At 46.6% G+C, this 23,427-nt stretch overlaps 1 protein-coding gene across 3 annotated transcripts in view; it reads right to left on the bottom strand.

The window, feature by feature from the left end:
- TMEM237 (transmembrane protein 237) overlaps positions 1-23,427 on the bottom strand; it is a 110,326-nt gene that overhangs the window by 34,400 nt on the left and 52,499 nt on the right. For all 3 annotated transcript variants that reach the window (XM_069733584.1, XM_069733583.1, XM_069733582.1), the window contains 2 exons: positions 5,807-5,924; positions 1,219-1,379 (listed from right to left, as the gene is read on the bottom strand). In XM_069733584.1, the coding sequence (XP_069589685.1) occupies positions 1,219-1,379; positions 5,807-5,924 (279 nt within the window). The remainder of the gene's footprint in view (positions 1-1,218; positions 1,380-5,806; positions 5,925-23,427) is intronic.

The following is a 23,427-nucleotide window of genomic DNA, read 5'->3' as shown; positions in this document are numbered from 1 at the left end:
AGCCCGAGCTATACAAGTGCACCTGACATCCGCTCTACAGATATGGCAGATTTCTTGAAGGGAATAAAAGTGAAGATGGTTACTATGATGCTGCAAGCCTCAAGTGTAACCCTGCAAAGACCAAGAATTGTATTTATCCAGAAAATATAAATTTAAATAAGAAAATATATCTTTATTAGATCTTTAATATTTTCACAGTGTGAATTAATCCATAAATGTAGGGAGAATCTGTTAGAAGGCTTATGCTCTTTAATATGAGAGCATCAAAAATAGGAGCAGAGACCCAGATTTCAACAATTATTCACTTAGCTAGCTGTAGTTTCAATAAAATCAAGTGTTTTATCTGCAGGAGATTAGGTGTCTAGAGCCATGTGTTCCTCCTGCTCTGTGTAACCCACCTCCACCGCTGACTGGCAGCTTTCTGCCTATGCACAGTATACACAGAAAGCTGCCAATCAGTGGTGTGGGCCGGGTTATACACAGCTCAGCCTTCAGAGGACTGGTAGAGCCACAGCAGATAAAAGTGATTTTATCAAAACTACAGCAAGCATCTTAGTTAGTGACACATCACTGGAATCAGGGACTTTGCCCCTACATGATGATACTCTCAGATTACATGGCAAAAACCCAGTGACATATTCACTTTAAACTTGCCAGAATAGACAAAGTGCTAGCATTGAGACTCATTCCTAGGTCTTGTATTTGGTTTTAGTTTTTTTTACTCGTGTGCTATAAAAAGAGAAAAGTTTCTCTCATTAATGGTCAGTAGTGTTATATGACACACAGATTGCCTATGAGCGCTACTTTTTTTTTCACAAACTCATTCACTTGATCCATGAAATGTAAATCGCACCAACATATAGATTTGTTTTTTAGTACCGCTAATCCACAGAAAAAAACGGATATGTGAATATACAAACTGGAAAAATGTGTCCAATAAAAAAAAAAGCGAAAACAGAACAAGTACAACAAAAAGGGACGTGTGAATGAGCCTTTACACTAGAGCATTAGACATTCCTAATGATTAAAATCGCCAGCAATGACTGAAGAGGTTTTAGGGCTGCAGAACTTTCAGTTCAGGCAAATACAAGAGGTTGGAGACTGAAAAATCTACTGATTAGTTCCTGGAAGCACACAGTGACATACCAGAAGATGATTTATGACTATTTTCGCAATTCCTCTTCTCTTGAGAAAGTATTCTTATAAATGTAAACTTACTATTCTTCTCCACAAATAATTTGCCCACAGGTTGGCTTATCAGGGAGGGTACAATGAAAGCAGGATGCTGTTCTGCCAGTTTTATCTGTCCATCAGGAATGATGTCTTCTTCTTCTACACCCAGATCATTAGGAAATCCATGTTCTGCAGGCCTGGTCTTCCTAACAAAGAAGATATATTTATGGAAAAAATGCAAATGGATTACAATTATTTTCTTGTTGATAGGGGTTTGTAGAGCCTTACAAGTGAAAATTCTGCCATTGTAGTGCCCAGTACGTTGTAGTGCCCAGCTCGTTCTTCCGGAGACATGCAGTCGTAAAATAAGCTGTCATCGCTACACTGGGGCTCAGAGGGGCGGGGGCATTTGAATTTAGGCGCTCAGAATTCACTGGATTTTTTTTTTTTTTGGGGGGGGGGGGGGGGGGGTGAGAAACCATTTCGCTTTTCCAGAGCCGTTGTGCCAATAGTAATGTGGAAGCCCCCAATATTTCCGTTCTGAGTGGAGAATTGCTTTTTTTTGTGGATTAATTTGAAGCTTTTATTGGGAACATTTTACATAACATTCTGGATCACATTTATACTGCACTCTACGCTGAGCTCTTACATCGGGGTTTTCATCTAAATTTCCAAATGCTGTGATTCAGGTGAAAACCCCGAGGGACCCTTCACTATAATGAGACAGCAGATTTACTCTGGACTCCGTCTGGCCTCTGTTCAGTGGTGTTTTTTCTTTGTTTTGTTTTTTTTAGAGGTGCACAAAAGTAGTAATAATAATAATAATCTTTATTTATATAGCGCCAACATATTCCGCAGCGCTTTACAGGTAAACAGTTTCAAATACAACAGTCATAAGTAACAGCGCTAACAATAATATAATGATTAAAGTAAAATAAAACAACCCTGCTTGTGAGAGCTTACAATCTACAATGAGGTGGGGGAGATACAAAGCACAGGTGTGTATTTACAATGATTGTCCAGCCATCTTCGGGTGGTCGGGAAAAGGTGGAGATAGTGAATGGGCTACACACTTACAAAATGACTGATTAGTGAACGTGGTAGGCTGCTTTGAACAAATGTGTTTTGAGGGAGCGCCAAAAACTGCAAGTTGCGGCTGGTCCTAATTTCTTGGGGTAGAGCATTCCAGAGGATTGGCGCAGCGCGGGAGAAGTCTTGGAGTCGGGAGTGGGAGGTACGGATTAGCGCAGAGGTCAGTCGAAAGTCATTTGCAGAGTGCAGAGGTCAGTTAGGCCGATAGACAGAAATGAGGGAGGAGATGTAAGGGGGTGCCGCACTGTGGAGAGCTTTGTGGGTGAGAACAAGTACTATGAATTGGATCCTATAATGAATGGGCAGCCAGTGTAATGACTGGCGAAGAGAGGAAAGTAGCGATTAGCCAGATGGACGACCCTGGCTGCCGCATTAAGGATGGACTGGAGAAGGGAAAGTAGAGTAACGGGGAGGCCAATTAATAGAGCGTTGCAGTAGTCCAGGCGGGAGTGGATCAGGGCGACAGTGAGGGTGTTTGTTGTTTTCATGGTGAGAAAAGGGCGGATTCTAGAGATGTTCTTTAGGTGTAAGCGGCAAAAGCGGGCAAGAGATTGTATATGGGAGGTGAAGGAGAGATCAGAGTCAAACATAACACCCAGACAGTTTTTTCATCACCATATTTAGATAGCTATAATTTTTCTATATTTCTGCCAACAGATTCATTTGAGGTCGTCTTTTTTTGTAGGACAAGTTGACGTTTTTATTGCTACCATTTTAGGGCATATAACATTTTTCAAAAGCTTTCTATTACAATTTTTGGGAGGCAGAATGAACAAAAAGAAAACAAAAAAAAAACAACAATTCAGGAATTGTTTTTACGCCGTTCATCGTTTGGTAAAAGTGATAAGGCAGATTTATTCTTTGGGTCAGTACGATTACAGTGATACCACATTTATATCATTTTTTTATGTTTTGCAGCTTCTACAGAATAAAAACTGTTGTAAAAAAAATATATAGTTTTTGCATCGGTATATTCGGAGAACTGTAACTTTTTTATTTGTCCGCTAACAAAGCTGTATGGCTGGCCAAGATGACATTTTGAGCAATATCATTTTTATCAGCATTGCCCCACTGAATAACACTGGTCCGAAGGCTACCTGATAAAAAAAACAGGAGAGCACTCGTCTGATTTATACAGTGGTGTGAGCGGGCCCTCAGGAAGATTATACATACGTATGCCATGCTGGCATCTTTGCTGGCAGATGATGGCTGTGTTATTCAGCCATTATCTGCCTCTAACAGTCACGAGAGGAACTCTGCCCCATACTGTTAACTTGTTAAATATCATTGTTAATCTGTGATAGCGACATTTATAGTATACGGCCCGATTGGGTGCTGTTGTAACCGCCCATCTTGGCACCAGAGACCCCCATGCCAATCATGACAGTACTACTATGAATGCCAGCCCTTGACTTGCGTTCATAGACCGTGATGTTTGCTTAATCCAGCAGTATTTCTGTGCATAGTACAAGCAATCAAATGATCTCAGGTTCTAGGCATCTAAAGGAACTATAAAATACAGTAAAAAGTAACTTTTTTTTTTAAATATGAAAAATAAATAAAAGCTTGAATCACCCACCCTCCTTTCCCCATTAAAATAAAGACGTAAAAAAATATATACAGAAAAGTAAGCAAGTAAAAAGTCTGCTATATCAAAATATAAAATTAAGTAACACGATTGCCAAAGGCCGTAACGAGAAGAAAAGTCAAAATCTCAAGGATGCATTTCTTTGGTCGCCACAACCCCTGAAAAAGTACAGTGAGAAGTACAAAATATCTACCCCAAAATGGTATCTATAAAAACGTCAGCTCAGGGTGCAAGAAACAAGTCCTCACACAGCTCCATCAACTGAAAATTAAAAACTTTATGGGCCTCAGACACACGCATTTTATTTATTCTTTTTTTTTTTTTTTTAACAAACTTCTGAATGTTTTTCACCATATAAAAACAAACAACAAAAAAAACTAAGTGGGTTTGGTATTGCTGTAATCATACCATAGTCCTAATGTTAACCATATGACTACTGTAAAAATAAAACTAAACAAAAAAAATTGCAGAATTGCGCTCTTTTTGAAATTTTGCCTAACTTGGATTTTTTCCCCCTCTTTCCAGTAGATCAAATGATAAAATGAATGGTGACGAGCTCCTTCATAGACTGAACCCTCAGCCCTCGAACCTCTGTGGCGTTGTGGCTCAGAGGTGGGCTCGCAATACCACATCTTTTGGTCTTGTTCAGAGATCATTGGTTTTTGGGAAGATGTTAGAGCCTTAATAAGCAAGGTTCTTTTTGTGGAGGTTGACCTGGACCCTGCTATTTATCTTCGAACCGGCTCTCCTAAGGGGATGGGGAAGAATATAGCTAGACTGTTACTCCACATTCTCACAGCAGCAAGGTGCTTGAGAACTCTTAACTGGAAGCAGTCCTCTCCCCCTTCTCATTGACATTTACTGAACAGAATTGCTGACATCCATAGGATGGAATATATGACGGCCTTGCTGGGAGCTAGTGTGGACAGATTTGATACAGTTTGGGCCCCTTGGTTATCAGATTGGGCTCAGATTAGCGGCTAGGTCTTCCAGATTAGCGGCTAGTTCATAGTGGTGTTAAACATACCATTATTGGGCAATATTTCAGAATTTCGATATTCATTATATCACTTTACACTTTGGTTTTTCACCACTAGGGGGTGTGATCCCTTATATTTCATATCACTGTATCGTATATACTCGAGTATAAGCTGAGATTTTCCGCCCATTTTTTTAGGCTGAACGTGCCCCTCTCGGCTTATACTCGAGTCATTGTCCCAGGGGGTCGGCAGGGGAGGGGGAGCGGCAGCTGTGACATACTCACCTGCTCCTGGCGCATCTCTGCATGTCCCTGCTTCTTCTTTGGTCTCCAGGCGCCGGCATTATATGGGGCATATTTTTGTATGAAGCATCTTATGGGGCCCATCATAAACTTTATGGAGCATTATATGGGGCATATTTTGTATGGAGCATCTTATGGGGCTCCTGACTCAATATGGATATTCAAAAACACTTAACCTACCGATGTCTCAATTAATTTTACTTTTATCTATTTTTATTTTTGAAATTTACCAGTAGCTGCTGCAATTCCCACCCTAGGCTTATACTCGAGTCATTAAGTTTTCCCATTTTTTGTGGCAAAATTAGGGGGGGGGGGGGGGCGCCTTATACTCAAGTATATACGGTACTTTGTATTTGAAACTCCTTCAAATCTCTTTATTTTGTTCTTTACATTGCTCTCTGAAAAATGTTCAGAATGTAATTGTTTGGACTTTTGTTTCCAATTGTTAACAATTATAAAATTTAATAAACTTTTACAGTCTCAAAAAAAATAAAAAAAATAAAGAATGGTGGCATTCTACAACTCGCCTCAAAAAAATAAACCCTTGGAAAAAGGGGAGGAAAAAACTAAGGCACATAAATGGAAAGTCGTCATATCAGGAAGGGGTTAAAAGACAACTTTAGCATTTTTTCAGAAGAGTATTTAACCATCTACATTGCAGTTGAACCTACTTTGCTCTTCTACGAGGTTTACGGACAATGACTTCATCAGAAGGCTGGGAGTCCACATCATTACCATTCTGGGTAATTGAAGCATTAAGGTTCTGCTTGGTGAAAGCGGTTTCTGCTTCTAGAGTAAAAAAAATGGAAAAGAAAAAATAACTTCTTTTGGTACAATTATCAGAATTACAGTAACAAGTTAAAATTACAGATTAATCAGGCATAAATCATTAAAGATACATGGTGGGTGAAATGGCTATTGAGTAAGTCACCAATTTTCTAAGTAAATATATTTGTAAAGGTGCTATTGACATGAAATTCTCTCCAGATGTTGGTTACCACCCACCCAATCCACACAAAGAAATTAAACCATAGATATCTAAGTTATGAGTAATAATGAGAAATGGCACAGGAAAAAGTATTCAACACATGAAGAAAGAGATGCAAAAAGCCATGATAAGTCATGACACCAGCTGAAATCCTGCCACTTAGTGAAAAAATAATATCAGCCGGTTCAACTGATGGCCTGTAAAAAAAGCTGTCTAGCTACCTAGGTGCCACACAACAAAGAGTTCACTGGTTTTACCCATCATGAGATGTCTCAAGACCTTCTCAACCTTATTGTTGGAAAACATACTGATGGCACGGGCAGAAGAATTTGCAAACTATTCATGCTTCCAGTCAACACTGTTGGGACCATAAATCAGAAGTGGAAAGAACATAATTTCACCATAAACCAACCATGACCAGGTGCTTCCCATAAGATTTCAGATAGAGAAGTGAAAAGTATTATCAGAAGAGTTGTCCAAGTGCCAAAGACCACCTGTGGAGAGCTGTAGAAAGACCTAGAATCAGCAGGTACAATGGTTTCAAGGAAAACAATAAGACTACATTGCTGAATGAAAAGCACATTTGAGTTTTTTTAAATCAATAAACTTTTATTGAAAGCCAAGTAACAGTTTACAGCAGAATAATTATTTTACATGTCATGACACAGTACATATACAGCAATAGTGCCTATACAAACCAATTATTCATTCAATGACATTCAAATAACTACCATGCAGTTCTCCCCTTCCCAACCCAAAACTAAGTCCAATACAAAATGTATGGAAGGAACTGAAACTCAGGAGTTCATAACGGAGCTCACAGGACCTTCAGGATGTAAAGAGTGTTTGTGAAGAAGAATGGGCCAAAATCTCACCTGAGCAATGCATGCAACTAGTTTCTCCATACAGGAGGCGTATTGAAGCTATCATCATCAACAAATAATCAATAAATTATCAACAAAAAATATAGTTCTTACCGATAACGGTATTTCTCTGAGCCCATGACGGCACCACGGAGAGAGGGGATCCGCCCACCAAGGACAGGAAACCTACGGATAAAAGGCGGTACCACTCTCCTGCATCAGTTGTTTTACATAGAGAACGATGGGAGACTACTAAACATTTGTTAATTTTAACTGTTTATCATAACTAGATACCGTGTGACTTTAAAACTATGAGTAGACTATGGCACTATTTTGATGTGAGCACCCACAAGTGAAGGGAGGGAATGTACGGGTGCCGTCATGGGCTCAGAGAAATACCGTTATCGGTAAGAACTATATTTTTCTCTGATCGCCCATGACGGCACCACGGAGAGAATTGCATAGATAGTACATTCAGGGAGGGACTACCGCCTCCAGAACCCTTTTACCAAAAGTAAGGTCTGAAGAGGAGATTAGGTCCAATCTATAGTGCCTATAGAATGTGGATGGTGAGGACCAGGTAGCAGCTCTACATATCTGGTCAATGGAAGCTCCAGCCTTCTCCGCCCAGGAAGTCGCTACTGCCCTTGTTGAGTGAGCCTTAACCTCCCCGGGAATGGACATCCCACTTGCCGAGTATGAGAGACTGATGGCGTCCGTGATCCATCTTGCTATGGTGGCTTTAGATGCTTTTTTCCCCTTCCGGGGACCCTGGAAACACACAAACATCTAGACTTCTAGGTAATGTAAGAGACATCTTCTTACATCTAGTGTATGTAGTGTTTGTTCCTCCTTATTTTTAGGATTGGGACAGAAGGAGGGGAGAGATATCTCTTGAGACCTGTGAAATTTTGAAGCCACTTTCGGGAGATATGCTGGGTCTTTTTTTAAAATGACCCTATCCTCTAGAAATTGTGTGTAAGGAGGGTTAACTGAGAGAGCCTGTAAATCGCTAACCCTACGGGCAGAAGTAAGGGCGACTAATAAAGCTGTTTTGAGAGATAGGTTTTTTATTGTAGATTCATGTAATGGTTCGAATGGCGGACTAGTCAGGGCTTTAAGGACCAAGTTTAAGTCCCATTGAGGAACAACTTTTACTGGAAGAGGCCTTGATCTTCCTGCCGCCTGATGAATCTAGAGACCCACCTATTTGAAGCCAAGTCAAAGTTAAATAGGGCTCCCAATGCCGCCACATGAACTTTTAGGGTGCTAGTGGCTAAACCCATCTCCAACCCATTTTCTAGGAATTCTAGTATGGAAGCAAGGGGAATTTCTTTCCCTATTTTTTCACCTGAAGAAGACAGAAATTTTTTCCATACTTTGCCGTATTGCTTTGTTGTAACCGGCTTCCTACTTTGTAACAGAGTTGAGATTAACCCTGGAGAGAACCCCCTTCTTTCTAATAATTTCCTTTCAAAAGCCAAGCTGTCAAGTGCAAGTTCTTGACTCGAGGGTGACAGACTGGGCCCTGCGACAATAGATCCTGGCGGTCTGGCAATACCCAAGGGTCGGATATTGACATCTTCCTCATCCATGAGAACCAAGGTCTCTTCGGCCAGAACGGGGCAATTAAGATGACCAGCGCCCCGTCCTCCCGAATCTTCCTCAGCACTGCTGGAATCAGAATAAGAGGAGGGAAGGCATAGACCAGATGGTGACCCCAAGCTATCAGGAAAGCGTCCACAGCTACTGGGTTCCCCAGGGGAGATAGGGAGCAGAAGGAGGTTACTTTTTTGTTTAGATGACTCGCAAAGGGATCTATTTTGGGAACACCCCATCTTTCTGTGATCTGGGTGAATATCACCTGATTTAGTTCCCATTCCCCCTGTTTTAGGCTGGACCGGCTGAGGAAGTCTGCTTTGTAGTTGTCTACTCCCCTTATGTGTAGGCTTGTTAGGGATAAGAGGTTGCTCTCGGCTATTTGCAGGATTGATTTGGTCACTTCCATTAGATTTTTGGAACGAGTACCCCCCTGGTGATTTAGGTAAGATACTACCACCCGATTGTCCGACATTACTCTTACATGGTGAGAGTGAAGGACCCCCAAGAATTCCTGAAGGGCATATTTTACTGCAAGGAGCTCCTTCATGTTGGAGGATTTGTTTACTGTAGATGGAGACCAAATGCCCTGGGTTACAAGGTCGCCCAGATGAGCCCCCCACCCTGAAGGGCTTGCGTCCGTAGTCAGGACTTGTGAGATCTGAATTACCCATGGGACTCCCTGGGAAAGATTTTCCTGCGATTTCCACCATGTCAGAGAGTGATTGGTGCGAGGAGATAGAGTTAACTGCCCGTCTAAATGCCCTCCTAGATGGATTTGCTCCGACAATATCTGCCATTGAAGATCTCTTGAATGTAATTGGGCCCACTGGACTGCGGGGATGCAAGAGGTCATAGAGCCTAAGAGGGACATGGCCTGACGGAGTGTTATGGAGGGGAGAGATTGGGTTCTCGATACTAAACTTTTTAGTTTTTGTATCTTGTTCTCCGGGAGCCGACATTCCATCTTTTTGGAGTCTAGAGTGAGACCCAAGTACTCCTGGACCTGAGAAGGCATTAGTCTGGATTTTTCTATGTTTATTAGCCAACCCAGATTCTTTAAGGAATGTATCACTATTGCCAGTTGATCCTCGCAATGTTGCGGGGAGGAGCCTATCACCAAGAAATCGTCCAGATATGGAACGATTAGGGTATTTTCTTCTCTGAGGTGAGCCATTACCTCTGCTATCAGCTTTGTGTGAAACAAGAAAAGAGCTGACGCACTCTAATACCACATACTGATATGAAGGATGGGGGTGCGAACCAAGGTGGCTGAAATAGCATAGAAACAAAGAGAAAAAAGAGGCCACCAAAACGTATTCGCACACCACCAATAATACATATCAAAAAGGAACAACTTTATTGGAAGTATAATTAAAAACAGTTAAAATCAGTACAAACAACAGCTGCCTCCACCCACATATAAAGCCTGAACAATGCTGCAAATACTGCAGAAATGGCGCCAAAGTGATAGAGAATAGTTATACACAATATATATATATTAGGAATACAATACACAAGATCAAAGCCTGCTACTGGGCAAGGGTACATCCACAAATAGGGAGCATCAGAATATGATAGACATAATAGATAAATGGTCCTTCATAACCCTATTTGACCAGGAAGTAGGCACATGTAAGGGTCAAAACATAATAAAGTTGAAGCCGCCCATGCCACCTCTACATAGAGGCGAAAGCCCAGAGCAATACCATAAGGAAAAATATCCCAGACAAGGCAGAGTGTAGCCCAGACACCCAATAGTCACCTGAAATAGAGAGGGTTAAAACGGCAACCAAACAATGTCACAGGCCCGGGAGGCAGCTGAGCTATCAGCTTTGTGAAAACCCTCGGGGCTATGGCAAGACCAAATGGTAGAGCTGAAAATTGGAAGTGATTTATGACTCCCCTGATGTGAACTGCCATCCTGAGGAATCTCTGGTGATCCTTGTGTATTGGGACGTGATAATATGCGTCCTTTAGGTCCAGGACCACCATGAAGCATTGGGGAAACAACATCTTGATAGATGATTTTATCGTTTCCATCTTGAATGCTTGAACCTCCTCCAGGTAATCGTTTAGTTTTTTTAGATTTATAATGGTCCTGAAGGAACCGTCTGGTTTCTTCCTCAGGAATAGAGGGGAATAGTACCCTTGCCCTCTTTCTTGTGGGGGAACCTCCAGGAGTACTCCCTTTTTTACTAACCCGATGACCTCGTTTTCCAGTGCCAGCTGTTCTTCTGCCGAAGATCTTATAGATGTCATCGTAAAAGAGGGACGGGGGCGTCTTTTGAATGTCAGCCTCAGACCTGATTCTATAATATTCAGAATCCATTGACTGGAGGTGATCTTTTTCCAGGCTGGGAGAAAGAGAGATAATCTCCCTCTCACCTGGGGCGAACCTTCATTGAGAAGGTTTCTTATTATCGCTGGGGTTTTTGTTAAAGATGAACCCCTTGTTTTTGTTCCTCTTATCCTCCCACTTTCCCTGGCATCTCCCAAGGTTCTTGCGGAAAAACCTCTTGTTCCGAAAGGGCTTCCGGTAAGAGGGGAGACCTAGAGAGGGAAAGGACTTTTTCTTGTCCCCTGCTTTTTCCAAGATGTTGTCTAATGTGGAACCGAACAAAAACTCTCCTTCGCAGGGGATAGTACACAGTTTTGTTTTTGTTTGCAGATCGCCAGGCCAATTCTTAAGCCAGAGGGCACGCCTGGCCGCATTGGCAAACACTGCTGACCTGGCAGCTAATCTGATAGAGTCTGCCGAGGCGTCAGCCAGAAAAGCCGCAGCTCCCCTTATTACAGGTAATGTCTTCAGCATCGAGTCTCGGGCAGTTTTCCCCTTTAATTGACCCTCTAGTTCAGTGGTTCTCAACCTTTCTAATGCCGTGACCCCGCAATACAGTTCCTCATGTTGCGGTGACCCCCAACCCAAAAAATAATTTTGGTGGCTACTTTAAAACTGTAATTTTATTAGTTATGATTCGGAATGTAAATATCTGATATGCATTATGTATAGAGGTAATACAGAGATCACTGGTGACATTATAGACAGGACCTCTATATAGTATACAGTGTATAGTGTCAGTGTATAGGTAACACTGACTCACCAGTGACGTCTCTAGGTGAAGTCCTTCATCTTTCATCCAGCACAGACCGCCATCATTCCTTCCAGCCAGGACTCGTTTCTGCAGGAAATAACACAGTTATCTAGAGCTCCGCTTGCAGAACACATTACTTAATTTTTCACAACTTCTACATTACACCACATGAAGATAAAAAGGCGATATAGTGTCACTCTGCACAGTAACAGGACCGCCCCCCCATTTAAAACAGTATACTCAAAAAATAAAATAAATACATCACTGCAGTAATAATATCCCTTAATTATCCCCTATTATGCCTATGGTAACACTATTCCCCACCCTGGCCCCGTTTATCTCATTCCTGGCTCCAGCCATATGTTCTCGCATCCTGCCCTCATGAGTATCCATTCTACTCCATATGATCTCCCCATCCTGCCCCACCAGCCTCCATCGTATCCGTCCTGCCCCATGATCCAATCCTGCCCCGTGTCTCCAATCATGCCCCGTATCTACATTCTGCCCATGCCTCAAGTCCTGCCCCCAGTGTGTCCAGCATATTACCCCCATATTGTCCAGCAATCTGCCCCAGTGTGTCCAGCATATTACCCCCAGTGTCCAGCATTGCCCCAGTGTGTCCAGCATATTACCCCCAGTGTGTCCAGCAATCTGCCCCAGTGTCCAGCATTGCCCCAGTGTGTCCAGAAGTCTGCCCCAGGGTCTCCAGCATTGCCTCAATGTGTCCAGAAATCTGCCAAAGGGTCTCCAGTATTGCCCCAGTGTGTCCAGCATTCTGCCCCATGGTCTCCAGTATTGCCCCAGTGTGTCCAGCATTCTGCCCCATGGTCTCCAGTATTGCCCCAGTGTGTCCAGCAATCTGCCCCATAGTAGTCTCCTGTATTGCCCCAGTGTGTCCAGTAATCTGCCCCATGGTCTCCTGTATTGCCCCAGTGTGTCCAGCATTCTGCCCCATGGTCTCCAGTATTGCCCCAGTGTGTCCAGCAATCTGCCCCATAGTCTCCTGTATTGCCCCAGTGTGTCCAGCAATCTGCCCCATGGTCTCCTGTATTGCCCCAGTGTGTCCAGCAATCTGCCCCATGGTCTCCAGTATTGCCCCAGTGTGTCCAGCATTCTGCCCCATGGTCTCCAGTATTGCCCCAGTGTGTCCAGCAATCTGCCCCATAGTAGTCTCCTGTATTGCCCCAGTGTGTCCAGCAATCTGCCCCATGGTCTCCTGTATTGCCCCAGTGTGTCCAGCATTCTGCCCCATGGTCTCCAGTATTGCCCCAGTGTGTCCAGCAATCTGCCCCATGGTCTCCTGTATTGCCCCAGTGTGTCCAGCAATCTGCCCCATGGTCTCCAGTATTGCCCCAGTGTGTCCAGCATTGCCCCCAGACAGTCAGACATAAAGAAAAAAAAAAAAAAAGTAAAATCCTCACCTCTCCCGTTCCTAGCGCAGGTCCGGTGCAGCCAGTCAGCGTCTCTCCGGCTCTGCGACGCTCAGGACAGAGAGGCAGAGCGGCGCGCACAGTAGTGACGTCATCGCGCCCTCTGCTCTGAGACGTCGCAGAGTCAGAGGACGCTGCAGCTGCCGGCGCCGCAGGAACCAATAGAGGTGAGTATTAGAGCGGGGGCGGGGCCCGGGGGTGGGGGGAGCTGGCCCTGGTTGTGGCGGCGGACGGCGCCGCCCGAAGATTTAAAGGGGCGTCTTTTTTTTTTTTTTTTTTTTCTTCTTCTCCCCCCTTCCTACGCCACTGGTGGCGACCCCTGTGTTTTGGTCGTTCGACCCCCCTCGGGGTCGCGACCCCCAGGTTGAGAACCGCTGCTCTAGTTGATTTAACCAGATCATTAGGGAGCGGGATGTGCAAGCTGCTGCCACTGCCGGTTTCAGGCCTCCTCCCGCTGACTCCCAAGAGTCCTTGAGAAGGCGTCTGCCTTCTTGTCCATAGGGTCTTTTAGGACCCCCATGTCCTCAAACGGGAGAGCGAATTTCTTTGATGCTTTAGCTATTGCTACATCTAATTTGGGGGCTTTTTCCCAAAAGGAGCAGGATTCATCCTCGAAAGGGTATTTCCTTTTTGGAGTTAGGAGAGTCTTTTTCATGGGTTTTTTCCATTCCTTCTTAATTAACGCTGCAATTGCTTCATTAAGCGGGAAAGCTCTTCTCTTTTTTTGTTCTAAGCCCCCAAACATGGTGTCTTGTGCTGACTTTTTAGGGTGGGAGTCTACTAATCCCATAGTACTCCTCACTGCCTTTATGAGGCCATCGGTGTCCTCTAGCGGGAAACAATTGTGACCTCCTGAGGAAGAAGTGGATGATGAAGATGAGGAGGAGGAGGAGGATACTGAACTTGCACTATCGCTGTCAGATTTAGAGACTGGGGACGGGGACCTGTGTCTGGTCCTTCACCGTTTTTTTCCCCTTTTAAGGGATCTAAAGGTGTCTTCCACCTGTTCTTTAATCAGGTTTTTAAGATCTGTTGCAAACCCGGGCAGGCTTTCGGATACAGTCTGCTGTATGCAGGAATTATATAGCTGCTTCTCCCATGCGGGTGGAAGATCCTCTTTACAGATGGCACAGATTTTGTGCTTTGTTTTAGCTACGCTTTTCCTCCCCTAAAAGAGACAAATAATAATCTTACTGTCTCTAACTTTCACGAAGATCAACTTACCACCTCCAGGACCCATAAATACCGGTTGGGGATTCTCTGCCTCTGGCTTTTTCCCGACGCCGTGCTGGACTCCTTGCTGTGTTGAGACCTTTGGCGTTCTTTGCTGGTGTCCTGGTGACCTTTCTGCTGTCGCCTCTTTTGCTGCTGCTGCGGCGATGCTATAGGTGGAGGTGATTCAGGCAAGGGAGATGCCGGGTCGCTCATACTGCTGCTGGTCTGCTGTCACTGCCAATAACGCGTGCTGCGCTGCTGCTGCGACAACTAGTAGCTCCTAAGGCTCTTGCCGATATACTGCAGAGCCACTGGGAGGAAGTAAATTCTCCCTTTTAAAGCTCCCGCCGCTTTTTTTTTTTCCCTCGGCGCTTGCGCAGTAGCGCTCAGCCGACGGCGAGGAGCGTTGAACGCCGGCGCCTGCGCAGTAGTGATCAGCCGACGGCGAGGAGCGTTGAACGCTGGCGCCTGCGCAGACGCTTCTGCGGCGCCTTTGGAACGCACAAGCGTCAGATCGGCGTCGCCTGCACAGTGGCGTCCAGACAACGGCGAGGAGCGCCGAACGCCGACGCCTGCGCAGTCGGGTTCCCCCAGCGTCTCGCGAGACCAGCTCAACTCTGGGCATGCGCCGGACTCTCAAGATGGCCGCCCAGAGTGCAGATATGGCGCTGCTGACCGGCACCCCCGGTCCTATGCAGACCCTACCGCGCGGCTCTGCATGCCCGATGGCAGTGCAGTGTTCAGGCTGACGCGTGCTAGGGGAGGGCCGCGCCGCACCTCCCGCAACCACAGAGGGACCCCCCTGGATGTTGCCGCTGCGGCATCTTACCTGGGGAGGTGACCGCGAACTCCTTATCACCTCCCCCACTCACCCTAGAGGCCCACTAGCCCCCAGCGGTGGTGCTTCGGGTCACCACCCCAGCCGAGGCAGAGGGACCCCAGCTGCCTGAGTCGGACTGGTTGGCCCCAGAATTCCAACGTTGAACCGGTAAGTCCGTAGGTCTCCCATCAAGGACAGGAAACCAACTCATGCAGGAGAGTGGTACCGCCTTTTTATCCGTAGGTTTCCTGTCCTTGGTGGGCAGATCCCCCTCTCTCCGTGGTGCCGTCATGGGCGATCAGAGAAATATTAAATACATTTCAATAAGTGTGTTCAATACTTTTTCCCTGCGTAATTTCTCATTATTACACAACTTAATTTATGGACATCTATGGTGTGATTTCTTTACCTGTGTGGATTGGATGGGTTGCTACCAACATCTGTTGAGAATTTCATGTCACTAGCACCTTTAGAAATATATTTTCTTAAAAAATTGATTACATGTTCCATAGTTTTTTCACCTTCTGTATGCCACAAATAGGTGATGTCCAGCTTTTGATGGTTTCCTTCTATGTAAGGTGACTTCTGGCAGCAGCTAGAATCGAAGATTCTGGGAACGACTCTGCAGGAGGGTGCAGCTCACTGCATTATGTGAATCTAGGGGGTTATAGAAACAGCTGAGCAAGTCTGTTCACCTGCTCATGTCAGACAATTATGGCCCATCCTACTATTAGAACATCCCTTTAATTGAACAGGAAAAATCAGCTAAATTGTACGTTAGGAAAATACTGCTGGATAAAAACAAGGCGTAAAATCAGATGTAAACTGTTACTTTTAGGATACGTTAACACAATGAGCTTTTGGTGCATTTTTTGACACTGTATTTTTGCATTGTCAAAAAAGCAGTGTCTTACAGTTCCAGCAAAGTGGATGAAATTTATAGAAATCTTTTGTCCTGTGTTTTTTTTGTTTTGTGTTTTCACTCTGTGTAAACTGACCTGCGGTGCGTGTAACATATAAGCAATATGTCATTTTTCTCTTGTGGGACACAGAGTTTTCTGTGACGACTTTCCCCATAGACTTGCTTATGATGCAGAAAATCCACAGGTGAAAAAGGCACATACATTTTTATTGTGTTTTCCTTGGTGGAAACGCATCAAAAAGGCATGTAATTCGCACCTAAATATATCAGTAAAGTCTCATCAAAGTTAAAAACCAGGAAGTATCAACAGCAAAGCAGCTTTATTTAAAGCATGACACCAAACGGAGCAGCAAAAACGCATGTTAAAAAACGGCACAAAAATAACGCATGACTGGAAAACTGCAAGTAATCTACCCATTTAAATAGGTGCAGAAATTCTGCAGCTTCAAAAACCAAAAGCTCATTGTTAGAATGGAGTCTAAATTTTAAAGACCGTTTTTATTTCATAAATCAATAGTGCACATGGAAATTATATACTTTATAATATATCTTATCAGATAAATCACTTCTTTCTCCCCCTGGACTGATCTTTCATTTTCAATTCACAAATAAAATCTGTATTCATTGAAGCCATATTGTCCCACTACTAAGATCGGAGATGAGAGCGGATACTGCTAACAATGTATGTAGAAGGGAGCAGGAACTTTGCCTCCATCTCCTCCCTTCCCTTAAGGCCCCTTCACATTAAGCGACGCTGCAGCGATACCGACAACGATCCGGATCGCTGCAGCGTCGCTGTTTGGTCGCTGGAGAGCTGTCACACAGACAGCTCTCCAGCAACCAACGATGCCGGTAACCAGGGTAAACATCGGGTAACTAAGCGCAGGGCCGCGCTTAGTAACCCGATGTTTACCCTGGATACCATGCTAAAAGTTAAAAAAAACAAACACTAGATACTTACCTACCGCTGTCTGTCCTCCAGCGCTGTGCTCTGCTCTCCTCCTGTACTGTCTGTGAGCCGGAAAGCAGAGCGGTGACGTCACCGCTCTGCTTTCCGGCTCACAGCCAGTACAGGAGGAGTGCAGAGCGCAGCGCTGGAGGACAGACAGCGGTAGGCAAGTATCTAGTGTTTGTTTTTTTTAACTTTTAGCATGGTATCCAGGGTAAACATCGGGTTACTAAGCGCGGCCCTGCGCTTAGTTACCCGATGTTTACCCTGGTTACCAGTGAAGACATCGCTGGATCGGTGTCACACACGCCGATCCAGCGATGTCTCCAGGGAGTCCAGCGACGAAATAAAGTTCTGGACTTTATTCAGCGACCAACGATCTCCCAGCAGGGGCCTGATCGTTGGTCGCTGTCACACATAACGATTTCATTAACGATATCGTTGCTACGTCACAAATAGCAACGATATCGTTAACAATATCGTTATGTGTGAAGGTACCTTTAGCATAGAATCTTATCTGGAGAAACTGCCATCGTCTGTCTCAGCATTGGGAAAGTCTGACTTCACTGAACACAGATTTTACCCTTGGACTGAGAAATTAAGAATGATCAGTCCTGATGGAGAAGGAAGCAGATTTTCTCTGATAAAATATATTAGAAAGTTTCATATTTTCATATGCACTACTGATTCATGAAATATTAAAATAACTGCCATTCTTTAAGTACCAGAACTTGAGAATTAATATTTTATATCGTAGAGGAAACAAAATACCCCATATGCAATCAATGACAGTTTATTATTGACATTTCCAGTTAGATTGTAGATTCACATTTAGCAGTCTAACCGCTACATATATACAGTGACTTGTGAATGTATTCACCCCCTTGTCTTTTTACATATTTTGTTACATTACAACCCGTGTTCAAATATTTTTCTAATCTGATTTGTGTGTGTACTGCATCAGAACTAAATAGTCCAAGTTGCTGAAGTGAATAAATATAGGCATCAATTTAATTTATGGGATCAAATATCTAAAATTGGCATGTGCATATCTATTCACTTCCTTTGTGATGAAGCCCCTAAAATTTCTGGTGCAAGCAATTACTATCAGAAGTCCAATGGTTAGTGAAAGGAAGTCCATCGGTGCGCAATCTAATGTCATATGGTCTGTCAGTCAGGGTCGTATTTGCCACTAGGCACTTGAGGGCACGTGCCTAGGGCGGGACGCGGCACCTGAGCAAGTTTTTTCCTTTTTTTTTTTTTAAATCTAAGTACTGGGTCACCTCCCGACCGCCCCCCAGCACCCCCCCCCCTTCCTCGGCCGCTTGCTTGCCTGCCTCCCACCCTCCTTGAAGACGTCATGCTCACCCTGCTCCAGCGATGCCTGGTCTCAGCACCTGCAGCTCGTCCTGAGTGAGCGGTCACGTGGTATCGCTCATTAAGAAATATAAGCCAGCTCACCCGTGATGCTTAAACCAAACTTCAGCAGCACGGACCCGCTGTGTCCAGGCGTATAAGGTCCAAAAAAGAAGAGAATGTCCAGCTTCACTGAATCCGTAAAATAGGGATTTTTGTGTGTACTCACCGTAAAATCCTTTTCTCCGAGCCACTCATTGGGGGACACAGGACCATGGGTGTATGCTGCTGTCACTAGGAGGCTGACACTAAGCTGAGACAAAAAAAAAGGTTAGCTCCTCCCCTGCAGTATACACCCTCATACTGGCTTCCAGACACCCAGTTCAGTGCAAAAGCAGTAGGATAATAACAACAATATATCAAGTAACATTAGAATATAACATGTCAAACAAACAGTCAAAGACCAAAAAGGTAACGAGCCGTAAGGCTACCAGGGTGGGTGCTGTGTCCCCCAATGAGTGGCTCGGAGAAAAGGATTTTACGGTGAGTACACACAAAAATCCCTATTTCTCCTTCGCCTCATTGGGGGACACAGGACCATGGGACGTCTCAAAGCAGTCCCTGGGAGGGAAACAATACAACCAAATAACTCCGTGTACCATCTGACTACAAATGCGCAACGGCCGCTTGCAGAATACGCCTGCCAAGGGCCGCGTCCGCAGAGGAGAGAATGTGAACATTGTAATGCTTTGTGAAAGTATGCAGGCTGGACCACGTTGCAGCCTTGCAAACCTGCTCCGCTGTTGCCTGGTGCCGGATGGCCCAGGAAGCACCCATCGACCGAGTGGAGTGAGCTCTAATCCCCGCCGGGATAGGACTGCCCCTGACCCGATAGGATTCCTGGATAGCCGATCGGATCCATCTGGCTATCGTGGATTTAGACGCAGCCAAACCCTTTCTGTAACCCTCCGGGAGCACGAAAAGGGCGTCCGATTATCTGAAATGAGCCGTTCTGGAAATGTACCTCCTGAGGGCCCGTACCACGTCCAGAGTATGGAGAGCCTTCTCGACCCTATGTTTGGGCTGCGGGCAAAAGGAGGGAAGAATGATGTCCTCATTAAGGTGGAAAGATGAGACCACCTTCGGAAGAAACGCCGGAGAAGGGCGTAGAACTACCTTGTCCTGATGAAAGGCAAGGAAAGGAGCCCGGCAGGATAAAGCGGCGAGCTCTGAAACCCTTCTGATGGACGTCACCGCTACCAGGAAGGCAACCTTCCAAGAGAGGACAGAGAGCGGAACGTCTTGAAGGGGTTCGAACGGAGGTTCCTGAAGAACCCCCAGGACCAAGTTGAGATCCCAGGTCTCTAGCGGCATCCTGTAGGGAGGAACCACATGGGAGACTCCCTGGATGAAAGTCTTGACCTGAAGGTTGGTGGCGATCCTACGCTGGAAAAGCACGGATAACGCTGAGATCTGACCTTTGAGGGAACTCAGGGCCAAACCGGAGTCCAGACCAGACTGAAGGAAATTCAAGATGCAAGGGATAGAGAAAACGAGCGGAGGGTGACCTCGGAGCCTGCACCATGAGAAGAAGGTTTTCCAGACGCGGTGGTAGATGGAGGCGGAAGACGCCTTGCGAGCACTTAACATGGTGGGAATGACCTGCTGAGAGAAACCGGCACGAGTTAGAATCCAGGTTTCAACAGCCACGCAGTTAAACGTAGGGCCCCTGAGCTCTGATGGTAGATCGGTCCTTGGCGAAGCAGGTCTGGGCGGTCTGGCAACCGCAAGGGAACGTCGGCTACGAGCTGAACGAGCTCCGCGTACCAAGCGCGACGAGGCCAGTCTGGGGCGACCAGGATGACCGGAACTCCCTCCGTCTTGATCTTTCGGATCACCTTCGGCAGTAAGGGAAGGGGAGGGAACACGTATGGGAGCTGAAATTGATGCCACGGAGAAATCAGCGCGTCCACTCCTATGGCCTGGGGATCGCGAGAACGTGCAATGAAGTTGTGGACTTTGGCGTTCGATCTGGACGCCATCAGATCCACGTCCGGGGTCCCCCAGCGAAGACAGATCTGGTGAAAGACCTCTGGGTGGAGTTCCCACTCCCCCGAGGCAAGGCCCTGGTGGCTCAGGAAGTCCGCCGCCCAGTTCTCGACTCCCGGAATGTGCACCGCAGAGATGATGGAATGGTTGGTTTCGGCCCAACGAAGGATGAGGGAGACTTCCTGCATCGCCGCCCTGCTGCGGGTACCCCCCTGGTGGTTGATGTAAGCCACCGCCGTGACGTTGTCCGATTGGACTCGTACTGGGTGACCCGCAAGCAGGGCGTGAAAGCGACTCAGTGCAAGTCTGATAGCATGAATCTCCAGGATGTTGATGGGGAGTTTGGATTCCCGAACTGTGCAGCGGCCCTGGGCAGAGTGGTGGAGGAATACCGCCCCCCAGCCAAGAAGACTGGCGTCGGTGGTTACCACTAACCAGCGGATCGGGAGGAAGGACTTCCCCTGGAGAAGAGATGGGCCCAGGGTCCACCATACGAGAGATTGTCTGACCCGCGGAGACAGGGGACAAGGGCGGTCGAGAGATGAGAGACTCCTGTCCCAGTTGTCCAGCAAAGCCTGTTGCAAGGGACGGAGATGGAGTTGAGCAAAAGGAACCGCTTCGATTGCTGCAACCATCTTTCCCAGGATCTTCATGGCGAACCGAATGGTTTGCGGACGAGGATGGCAGAGCGTACGGGCTCCCTGGCGGAGCGCTTGGGCCTTGGACCGAGGAAGCAAGACCAGCCCCCTCGAAGTGTCCAGGATCATTCCCAGAAAGGAGATCCGACGGGCAGGAACGGGAGAGGACTTGTCCAAGTTGATCAACCAACCCAGGCGCGAAAGAGAATCCAGGGTAATGTGGACGCTTGACTCGCAGGCTTGAAAAGACGGGCCCTTTATGAGGAGATCATCTAAGTAAGGTAACACGACGACTCCTCGAGAATGAATGATGGCCATGACAGCCGCCATGACCTTGGTAAATACCCTGGGCGCCGTGGCGAGACCGAAGGGTAAGGCCGTGAACTGGAAGTGATCCTCCAGAACGGCAAAGCGGAGGAACCTCTGATGAGGCGGGAAAATTGGGATGTGAAGATAGGCATCCTTGATGTCTATCGAGGCCAGAACTTCCCCTCTTTCCATCGAAGAGTTGACCGATCTGAGCGATTCCATCCTGAAGTGCCGGACTCTTACGCACTTGTTCAGGAGCTTCAGATCCAAAATGGGACGCACTTTTCCGTCCTTCTTTGGCACGACGAAGAGGTTTGAGTAGAAACCTTTGAACCTCTCGTTTTCCGGGACCGGGACAATGACCCCGCTCTGGCGGAGGGAGTGAATGGCGCAAAGAAGGGCGCGAGACTGAGCTGCCGAGCTGGGGAGACGAGAGGGGAAAAACCGAGTTGGAGGAGGAGAGGAGAACTCTATTTTGTAGCCAGACGATACCAGATCCCTGACCCATTCGTCGTGAACGACGGAGAGCCAGGCTTGCTGAAAAAGGAGTAGGCGTCCACCTACTCTGATGTTATCGACTGGCGCCGTTCCCGAGTCATTGAGACGGAAATCTGGGAGGTCTGGAACCTCGGGTTCTGGGCTGCCTCGGTTTCCCGCGCCAGGAAGGATTCGGCCTGAAGGAGGGACGAGCGTCTCTGTCTGTGCGAGTGGAACGGTCTGATCTGGGAAGACCGGAGGGATTGGACCAGGCTGGGCTGGTACGAAAAGGCCGAAAGCGAAAGTAAGGCTGGCGCTGGAAAGCCGCCTTAGGCCTCTGTTGGGGAAGGAACTTGCTCTTTCCCCCTGTGGCGTCGGAAATAAGCTGGTCAAGCTTTTCACCGAAAAGACGCCCGCTTTGAAAAGGGAGGGAGATCAGAGATTTTTTAGAGGAGGAATCTGCGCGCCACTCTCTGAGCCAAAGAGCCCTTCTAATAGCGATGGCGTTGGAAGCCGCCGATGCTGCGCAATTCGCCGTGTCGAGGGATGCGAACATCACGTAATCGCTAGCCATGGCTAACTGCTTGGCTAGGTCTGCCATCTCAGACGGGAGGTCCTGTTCATTAATGGATTTCGCTAGAGCATCCGCCCAGGAAACCATTGCCTTGGTCACCCAAGCCGCGGCGAAGGAGGGGGACAGGGAAGAGCCAGAGGCTTCATACACTGAACGAGCTAGAGAGTCTAGCTGGCGTTCAGTGGGACTCTTAATTGAAGCGCCCTCCGGAACTGAAAGAAGCGTTTTAGAAGCCAGGCGCGAGACCGGCGGGTCTACTAAAGGGGGATCCGTCTAGTCTTTCACGAGATCTGCTGAGAAGGGATACTTCGATACCAGGTCCTTCTTACCCGTGAAACGCTTATCTGGACGCTCCCTGTGACGCCTGACTATATCCAGAAAGGCTGGATGAGAGGCAAAAGAATTGTGGGAACGTTTTGATCTGGTAAAAGAGACCGCGTGTTCCGGAGCGGAATTAGCGTCATCATCCACCTTAAGTGCGTGATTGACTGCTACAATGAGGGAGTCAACCGTGGCTCTGAACTCCGGAGCCTCCGGGTCCAATGATACCTCGGACTCATGTTCAGAGTCGTGAACGCTGTGAGCCCCCAAAGTGGGTGAGCGAGAGGTGGAGCTGCTAGAGTCTGAGTGGCGAGGTGAGCGCTCAGGAGAGGTAGTGCGGATCCGTTTTCGGGATGACCGAGCCTCTTTATGGAGATAGCGGCTCCTGCTGACCGACGATTCCCCTGCTATGGAGGGATCTCTTAACGCCTGTAACGGATTACCCCGTTCCCCGGGAGGATTTTGAATGGATTTGATGGCGTTGGCTAAAAAATCCACGGACTGCGAGAGTGAAGCGACCCACGGGGGGGGACTAGGTACGCCAGGGTCGGTGGCGGTGGAGGGCTCCTGGGCACATGGAGCATCGCAGGCAGAGCAGAGGGGAGAACTTTGAGGCCTAGGAAGTGGGGCCTGGCAGGTGGTACACGCAGAAAAAAAGGTCGTATGCACCTTAGAGGATTTTTTAGA

The sequence above is a fragment of the Ranitomeya imitator genome, chromosome 7, assembly GCF_032444005.1.
Source record: "Ranitomeya imitator isolate aRanImi1 chromosome 7, aRanImi1.pri, whole genome shotgun sequence".
In the NCBI taxonomy this organism is placed as follows: Eukaryota; Metazoa; Chordata; class Amphibia; order Anura; family Dendrobatidae; genus Ranitomeya; species Ranitomeya imitator.
The sequence above is the reverse complement of the archived record's forward strand: the minus strand, read 5'-3'. Positions and strand labels throughout refer to the sequence as shown.